The following is a 9,988-nucleotide window of genomic DNA, read 5'->3' as shown; positions in this document are numbered from 1 at the left end:
ATAGGTATGGTTAGTAGCCCTCTTTCTTTTGGCAGAGTGTTCTGTACAGACTGACTTGGCCCAGCACTGGCATTTGGGAATAGAAATCATAATGAAATTTAAAAAATAAAAAGGAAAAGGGGGGGGGGGATAAAAAGACATATGAACCTCCTACCTAAGCTCTGTTTGAGTCTGGCAAGCTAGGTTGGAAGCTGATCTTATCCTTATGGCCAAAAGTAGAATACAATGGAAGCCTTCTCCAAGGAGAGAAAATTTACAGCTTTTATTAGGTCTTACAGATAACCAGGGTAAGCTTTAGTAGTCACTGTATGGACCAAAAGAGATATACAATTAATGCAAACATGTTATATTACTGAACTAATATTACCACAAAAATTAAAAAGACTTCACCAGACAAAAAGACTGCTTTTATCTGGCTAATCTCAAGAGAGTTTTTTAATTGTTTACAAATAGTCTTCTGCACTTGTAGAGCTGAGGCACTACAGACAGGCATCAAAAATCTCACCCAAATTCCCAGTTTTATATATCCTATGACTAAAGTAAAAAAAAAAAAAAACAAAACCAAAATCAACACATTTCCATACAACTTCAACCTCAAATTTCTTAAGTCTCTTAAATTTGTCTTAAATTGCTGGATATCAAAAACTATTAACATACTTGCTCCTGAGGATAAGTAGCCCCCAAATTATTTTTTTAAGTATACCTGAAATACATCAATAATTTACAAACACATGTCAGGATTAAATGATTGGTAAGTACACAAGTCTTTGGTAAATAATAACTACTCTGTTCTTTACTCAGTTAAAAAACTTAATTAATTTTTAAATCTAGATTAACTGATTTGTTTAATAATTATTTCTATAATGAATAAGGCTCACATGACACAATGCTGAGTGGGATGAATGGCTGTATGTAGCAAAACCTGAATGATGTTTTCAGGCTACAAATCTTGTTAATACTAAGTTCCTGCTCTGGCTTGTTTTATTTTTGTGCCCTTCAGCCAGCCCCAGGAAGCTGGATCTGAGCGAGAGCTTTCAAATGAACTACATTTCCAACATGTAACCATGTCAGCAATCTAGAAAATACTGTCCATTGCAAGGATACATTCCACAGGAGGTACTGGATTGCATGCTAAAAACTACAACAAACCAATTAGGTTAAGTTCGAAACAATACATTACAGCTGCAGTAATTCCTAAAATGTCTGCTTTACCACTCGTGCAGTAAAACAGAAGAACTGTGCACTATGCATGCTTGGGCAGCTGGAGATGACTTCCTGCTCCCAAAGGAAACCTAAAGGCACAGGGTATGGGTAATGTGACCAAAAATCTGGAAACAAACATTGGCTTCCATTTTATCACAACAATGCAGTTAGAAAGTCAATGCTTAACTGATATTTTACTGTTTGTCTACTAGATGCCTTTGCTTTGGCTAAAAGATACTATATCATGTCCTTTAAGAAAAATAGCAGCATTAAATAGATCTTGTCATTTCAGAGGAGAAATAAAAATATGTCTGCTTTAGGTTTGGCTTACAGAGTTTTGGCTTTTATTTTAAACATGTCCAAGAACTGATCATATTATTTTCAATGCCTGTTACAGTTTTACTGTTCTACTAGAGTTTTTTAATTATCTGCCTTGTTAAAGGATCAATTACACTTGAGACAATAAATAATATAGTTTACAATAAATAATTTTCAAGTCAAAGTATTATACTTACAAAATAATGTAATACTGTAATAGAATCTTCAAGATCAATTCCATTTTATATATTCTGCAGCAAAAATAACATTTCTAGTAGGAAGGAATTACTTATAAACCTAGCAAGATCTACACATTCACATGTGTATGTAAACAACAAGATTTATTATGTTCCCAGAAAAGCTATGCTTTTACAGTAGGTTTTAAGCTAAATTTTATTATAATATGATGGTAGGAAATATATAACAGTGTTTATATTTAGCTTCATCACAAATTTTAAACTGAAAAAAAAATATTGGTGCTATTATTTACAAACAGCAACTTTCCTTTAACTTCACAAGTGACTGTATCTGTGTGTGAACAAAATGTTAGGGCGAGGCATTCCAGATGAACTGCAGCTAAGTTTGGATGAGGATGATTTCAGGATGAACAGTGAAGGTCCTGGCAATAAATACCTAGAAAGGATATGAAAAATATAGCAGAGTTTACAGACAAAGCAACATTCAAGAGCAAAAGAATTAATGTTTATGCACCATACCTTATAATTGTTGTATGCAAGGAACTGGGTACAGTAAATACTGTTAATAAAACACGGAGGGCAATAGGCACAAGCTAGCTCAGAAAAGGAATCTAAACTCTGAGAAACTCTTTGCAAAATTTCAAAATGTTGTATGAGGACCAAACAGCTTTCTAGACCTTTATGTTTCAAGCCATCTAATAAATAAACAATGAAACCCTGTGTAACACTACTACCAAAAATTAATACTATGACCAATAGTGTTTGTTATTATAGTACTATTTATTTAATTTAGACTAGGCAAAAACTGCAAGTGGCATTAAACAGCTTATAAAAAGTTAATTCATAAAAAAAAAAATTATTAGAGAAGAAAAAAGATTTTCAGCTTTGGTTTCCAGCTCTAATTCTCTAAAAATAGACATGTTATCATCACTACTCTTGTAAAGGAAGAAATAATGCTACACCTCGTAATTCACGTCAGCGACTATTTATCTTTTAAATTCAGGCAACTGTATAGCTTGTATTTCATATAATACTACAAACAATAGTTTATCGTATGCCTAATATTAATTCTTAAATATTTTCATGGTATAATTACCTAATTGTAGAAATCATTAAATGAGCACAGTTAAGTGTGCAAAAATAACATCCATACTAAATTAGAATTTCACATTTAATTATGTCAACGTTAGGAAGGATTAACACAACAAATTGTATAAATCATTGCTTAAAAATTGTTGTACAGTTCTAGTGAATCATATGGGCTAATGATGAATAAGTTAAAAGACTGATCACATGGACAGAAACAGCACCACAGTGTCAGCAGGAGACTGTACAGAGCAAATGTACACAGGAGGTTTGCTTAAGCTTGAGAAAAAGTTTTATTATAGAATATTATCACCAATATATTTTTAAACAATTTGCAAAAAAATAAAGTCAGGTTTGGAATGGGTTGATGTTGAGCTTGACAGTTCACTGTCACCAACCCGAGTCCTGCCTTTGCCTGATGATACAGTAAAAAACTCTGATACTTCCCAGGGTTACTTGCCATGTAATAGATAAGATCACTTAGCAACATGTAAGGACCTAGCAGTACATGTTCTGGGTTTTTTTTTAATTTTACAACACAGGTGAATTTATATAAATATTAAAGTCTGACTTTTTATACAGCTTGATTTTAGCTAATTTCTAAGAGCTTTTGGCATATTTTTTGAGCTCTTCCATTGTTTTATTTACACTTTTAATTTTTTGATGAAAAAAGTGTCATTAATAAACATTTCAATGCTCTTATTCAGGAGCATTGTATTCTTCATGACATACAGTGGATTTACAGTTAGGAGTAGGATTCAGAATAAATTTAATTTGTTCTCAGCTTTCATTATCTTTTTCTCTCTCCCTATACAAATAAATTTCCTCAGCTAAAGAGGTACCTATGTGTAATATTTGAAAGCTTTAGTTTCACATACTTTGTTTCTTAATCACAGGCAAAATAAAAAATTGGTTAGTGCTCAGAAAAAACGAAGTTCTTCAAATTAAATTTTTTTAAGTCCTGAAAAAATTTACTTCCCATACATTTATTGAATTATACTCTGATCTTTTCTTGCACCATAAAATTTTATGGCGAGTCAAGAAAACTATTATTAATAGTGCAGATTCATTAAAAACAGAAACCTAAGTGAAATAGTATTGTGGTTTTCCCATTTCTAGAAAAATATTTCATTACCTTACAATTGTGGACTATAACAGGTAAAAGCATTTATTTCCATATATATCCTTCATTTCACAAATTCAGAATATCAGTTACATAGCATATTGTTGTACTCAGCTATAGATGAAACATTTGTGGAGACATATAAAAACTGTAACTTAGATCAATCAGAGTTGTCATGACACTCCATTACTGATACTTCGAATAAAAAGGGCTTAAATTCCTCTACCCTGTGAAATTTATGAATAAATTCCCTTCAAGCATCCAAAGAAACACAGAAACTGGAGATGAGAGAGTTCTCTTGGACCATTCCTTTCACTGCTTTCCAAATGCAAGCCTGTTAGCTGCAGCACATTAATCTGAGCAGTTTGAATAGTTTGTGGTTGGTCATGATGTAAAATTTTCTGCAGCATTAACAGTAAAAGCAATAAAAACTTCAAGGTTGAAGATTTTCTAGTCTTAGCTAATCCAAATGACTTTACCATACTCCTGCTATAGCTGAGTAGATGGTAATATTGAATATGATTTGGTTTGTGGCTAACATACTTCTACTTTTGCTGTGACCAAACAAATTCAGTTTCTGATTGGTTTTACATTAAGTTAGAGTGTCTTGAGATCCACATGTCAATAACAAATGGGTTCAGTGTATCAAATAACTAATCTGAGCTATATCAAGTAAGCAATTAAGTCATAAAATAAGTTTAACAGATAATATATCAAAAGTTTGCTTTTCACATAATGTTTAACTCATAAAGCCCTTCTATGAAATAATATATATAAGATATTTTATATAAACGAAGCATTTGTAAGTTTATATACACAATAATTAAAATTGCCACTATGGATAGAATTTGGAACCTAAGTAATTTGAAACTGATATTTAATTCTCCACCTATGACTGTTTAATCCCAAATCATTGACTTCCACAGTTGGAGCATTTCCAGTAATCCCTGTACTGACAGTATTATAATCCCTGTTGTATCCAGTTGGAGAACTAAACCAGCCACTGGAGAATCGGGTAAGTGCCAAAGAATTCTTTTACTATATGATGCTGTTTTGCAAGGTTTGAAAATATATTTATGCTCTGTAAGATGAAATAATAAAACTTTCAGCCCATAGGTTTTGGAAATGACCTTTGCAAACCTGTGCAATACAGTAAATGAGATGGCACTTACCTGACCCTGGGCTGGAGCTGTGCCCCTATAGCATCCCACTGCGAATGTGGAGCCACAAGTGTCTGACATGTTAGGATACCTCTAGGAATGCAAATCTGGAAACAGTGACTTTGAGGGATCTGAGAAGGGGAAGAAAGGACATTTTCAGTTCACTTGATGGGAAGCCTTTGCTGCAGCTAATTAGGCAGTGGGCAATCAAGAGTTTAATAAGTGCACTTTCACACAAGATCTGTGTATCAAGTCTTCCTTTGGTAGCACTTCATAAGTGGGCTGGTGAGGTTGGAATGACTGAAACCCAGGAGCAAGGGAAATGTTGGGGAGTTTGCTTTTTGTTTTCCTTAAATACAGAGCGAAGCAGGCTTGAAAAGTGGAGTGGTAGCAACACAGACTGAAACCTGTTCCAATACTATCCGTTACACTTATAATATTCAAATTTATACCTTGTATCATCCCAGTGGTGCCTAATCCCAGTTGGGGATCCTCTTGAATCTGATGAGTATTTGTAAACTACCAGCAGGCAGCGTTTACAAAGCTGTACTACTCGTTGGCAACACTGCAGTTGCTCAGGAGTCACCACCTCTGTGCTTTTACTGAACATGGTTTCCCAAGAGCTCCTGTTGTGGAGAAAGACACAAACTCATGTTTTCTGTCACAAATTGCAATCTAAGAGCTTTATTGCTTTATATCAGATTTAACAGCAGAGGAACAAGAGAAAAGCATGACCTTGCCTGCGTACAGGAAAACTGTCCAATTTAACACAAATACTGGCAAATGCTGAGTCCAAAACACAAATTAAGAAGTTAATCTTCATATGGGAAATGTCCACTGCCATTTTTCACTTGGTTTGTTCCCTTAAGTGTTTATAGAACCATTACTTACGTTTAGCAGATAAACATTTACTGTCACATAATTCTCTATGTGTCTTACAACAGGAATAACAAAAAACACTTTTTAACAGGTTACCACCTGAATGCAAATGTGATATTAAAGGAATTAATAAAAGTAACAAATTATTTCTAAATGTCTTCACAGCATAATAATACTCTTTTTTTTAAGGGCATGACACTAAGAAACAAACACTAAATTCATTTACAGGAGATTAGTACATGCTCTGCTTCCTTATCAAAAAAAAAGTCATACGAGGAGAGTCTCTTGGTTTTCTCAGTTAAATACATGCTCTGCTTCCTTATCAAAAAAAAAATCATATGAGGAGAGTCTCTTGGTTTTCTCAGTTAAATACTACTTATTATTTCATCTGGTCATATGGGGTTGGTCTGCTACAATTAAGTGCAACTTGAAAAGCACATCTATAGAAACATTCCTTTTGTTTTCTTAAAAAGACATTTGTCTTTGAAAAGAAACCCACCAAATCCTACCACACTAACATAAAGCAGGTATGTTTTAGCACAGAAGACTACAATGGTTTTTTGCATACACCTCAACACTCCTGTTTGTGCAGAATTCTGACCAAATTACAGGTCATTCCATCTGTTTTAAAAGGCAACATGGTCCCTGTAAAGACTTTTTTTTTGTTCAAACTCTTATCCAGCAGCACAGATAGTTTGTAAACTTGAGGTTTTTTGTTTGTGTATGAAAGAAGCACTTTACAGAGTGAGGAAAATTTACTGCATCTGGCCTCAACACAGCATCTAAGATGATTTAACCTTGTCCATGGAGATCAGCAGTAACAATGCTGGTGTAGAAAGTTTGTCCTCAAAGCAACGTCAAAGAAGCAGCAAGCTTACTGCTGCCTAGTTAGATTTTTTAAATGAGCTTGTGTTTCACTGTGAGGGTGGTGAGACACTGGCACAAGTTGCCCAGGGACACTGTGGATGCCCCAACCCTGGCAGTGTTGGATAAGGCCTTGAGCAACCTGGTCTAGTGGGAGCATCCCTGCCCATGGCAGGGTGATCTATAGGGTCCATTCCAACCCCTTAACATTCTGTGATTCTAGGATTAGGTTGGCATTTGACCATTAATGACTAAAAGATAAGCTGTATGTATAGCTAAGTGATTTGTCAGCCTGGCTCCTCCAGATGACACGTTCCAGCTGAAACTGTTCAGTCCTACAGAATTTTCATTGCAAACATAATTTTCAAGTGATGCAAGCATTTCTCCTTAATTTTTATTCATACAATTAATTAAGAAGTATTGTTTGTTACAAATATAATAATCTATAATACAAATATAATAGATACAAACTGTTTAATTTCACAAACTGAATAATCAGAGAATCATTTAGGTTGGAAATGACCTCTAAGATCATTGCATCACAGTACTACTTGAACAGCTACTATTTTCTTTAATATATTTTTCTCAATTCAAGTTCAAGGGAACTTTCCACATGTATTTTTATCTGGAAATTAATCCATTGTCTTCATTCTTTCCTCATGAAGTCATGTGATGGTTGGTAGAAAGTACCAAGATGAAGTTCTAAGTATTACATTCATTCAACAGATTCACAGTGCTACACATAATTATATTATAATTCAATCCATAAACCTCAGAAATCCTGTAGAAGAAACTCTCCTGATAAATTCCTTAACTTCTGGATTTTAAAGTCTGTGATACCTTTCCTTTCCTACAGTTAGGAGGAATTTTTTCAGTGAAAAATAATATGTGGCCTGCTGTAACTATGGCTGACTACGAACAGAGTGCTGTCCTGTTACCCTGATAACAAAGGCTGACATTTGGACAGAAATGGGCCTGTGCAACCTCCTCCATGTGCTACACAGGTTCAGTTTATTCTCCATTATACTGCAGTCAACAGGGATCAGAGTACTGTTTCCTAAGAAAGCTTAATTTGTTGTGCTGTAACTTTAGTTTCCATATATTAGTAAGAAATCATGGGGTCCTCACCAGATCAGATAAAGACTAGTACACTTGATTGTGCAATATGGTCAATTATGTTCAATATGGTCAATTATGTGTTAGTCTTTTTCTAACCATCTGAAGTCAACAATTTGTCTTATTAGTTTTAATTGTTTATTATACAGTAAAACAAATGTAGCTTTATGAAACCATCTACATCCCTTTTTTTTCCCCTGAGATTTTCATTTTTCATTTTTTTTACTAAAATAGCACATACCAAGCAGAGATCTAATGATCAAGAGGAAACCTTAAGGCTATTAGCTCCTGTCTTCTCCCAAGACATATATCTTATGAATAGTTAACATACTGCATTGCTTAATATATTTTCATATAGTCATGCTGTTTCTGAATCAGCACATTAATACCCCCTTCCCAACATGTCTTCCCAAATTCTACACATGCCCTGTGTTTATCCCAGTCTGTTCTTTAAGATGGTACAGCAGGGCAGTGATGAGAATTGGCCTCTGTGCTGCAGAGGTGCTGTCAGGAGTTCTCAGCTGTGTGTTCCATGGCCAGAAGGTGCTTCAACTGAATAAACAAGACTGGGAAGGTACAAACAGCCTTTTTGTTTCCTTCCACCAATTAGGTACTAAGTGTATTACATGCAGAGGGATCTCTACCCATGCTGGATATTTGTATATTACTTTTACTTTTTTTTTTAATCTTTTACATAGCAACTCCTCCTACAAGGAACTGGACCTTTGCCAAAGAATAGCTCCACCTTGGAGTCAGCTGAGTCTTGTTCTGCATGAACAAAAAATCCTAGTCTCCCTTGAACTCTTCTTCTGGCTCAAAGACTCTTACCTCAGTGAGAACATTTCATATTCTGCATATGCTTAGGCTTCCACCAGTATGGGAAACAGTAAATGTAATCAAGCACAGAAATTTGAACTCGTTATTTGTAAACCACAGAAGTGACATTGCATTTGGCATGAGGTGTCAGATGCACTTGTGACTGAATTCTTCCCTTCTAAGTCTGGAGCTCAAACAGATGTGACAGTGATTTCTGTTGATGGCAAGTCCATGTTGGACACAGTGGCCTGGCCTGAAAATCATGCACCGTCCCATGGAAGAGTTGATTTAAGGCTCAGATATTTTGAAAATTAGATTATTTTCCCTAAATTATTATATTTGTAAATACATAACTAAATACTGGATTCCACTTCTGAAAAGGTTGGCCTAGATTATTAGATTTAATTATACCATATCTTTAGATGCTGTTAAAACAAGTTCACTGTATTACAGTATTCTCTTGAATAAAAATCAGCAACAAAGTATGCCAGCATTGACTGTAATGTTGAAGTTATGAAGAAGGCTAAGAAAAGAAAAGTAGGCTTACCCTGAATTACAGAAACAGTTCCATAGGCCCTGACCACGGCTCCAAAGCAAGCGACTAAACACGCGGTTAAACAGACGGTAGAGATGCAAACTCTCCACGTCTGGAGCTTTCCACACATGCTGCAGAACTGCACGAACACCTGTCCTGACTATATCCAAAACCTAGGAAAGAGTATTCCAAGGAAATTAAAGCAAAGGCATATTGCAAAACTGAAAACCAGCTGATGGCTGACTGACTGCACACACACACACAGATGACTGCACAGCTATAAATTCCCACAGATGTCTGTGTTTCATTTCTGTGCATTCATCAGCAAACTTTTATTAGATGCTTTTTCTGTCAATAACATTTTGCAAAGCCAAATCAAAATATTTTATTTTTACTAGAGAAAAGTTCATTTCTATTTTTTTCAGTCTGTTCAATACTAGTTCATTTAAATGACAAAAAGAGTTTAAAGAGAAAAAAAATTGACACAATTACAGACTAGAAGCAACTTAACTAACAACCCAAATATTATATATCTTCTTTTCTCACCCCCTTTTAAAATATCATCTATTTTACAAAGAACTAAAATGGCCTGAAGAGCTACAAACTGCTCAGTGTTACTCTGGATCAAACCATATTAGTTTACCTGGCAGGAGATAGTGCAGCAAAATCAATAAGTGAGAAAATGATCAGC

At 34.8% G+C, this 9,988-nt stretch overlaps 1 protein-coding gene across 4 annotated transcripts in view; it reads right to left on the bottom strand.

The window, feature by feature from the left end:
- Positions 1-237: 237 nt before the first annotated feature.
- TTLL7 (tubulin tyrosine ligase like 7) overlaps positions 238-9,988 on the bottom strand; it is a 61,186-nt gene continuing 51,435 nt past the window's right edge. For 2 of the 4 annotated variants that reach the window (XM_018083774.1, XM_018083773.1), the window contains 3 exons: positions 9,310-9,470; positions 5,540-5,713; positions 2,034-2,154 (listed from right to left, as the gene is read on the bottom strand). In XM_018083774.1, the coding sequence (XP_017939263.1) occupies positions 2,034-2,154; positions 5,540-5,713; positions 9,310-9,470 (456 nt within the window). Of the gene's footprint in view, positions 2,155-5,099; positions 5,219-5,539; positions 5,714-9,309; positions 9,471-9,988 lie in introns of all 4 variants that reach the window. The other 2 variants (XR_001922057.2, XM_018083772.2) reach the window with 2 other exon arrangements.

This window comes from Manacus vitellinus, unplaced genomic scaffold (genome assembly GCF_001715985.3).
Source record: "Manacus vitellinus isolate BGI_N305 unplaced genomic scaffold, ASM171598v3 scaffold_67_pilon, whole genome shotgun sequence".
Lineage (NCBI taxonomy): Eukaryota > Metazoa > Chordata > Aves > Passeriformes > Pipridae > Manacus > Manacus vitellinus.
Note: the sequence above shows the minus strand (reverse complement) of the source record. Positions and strands in the feature narration are given on the sequence as shown.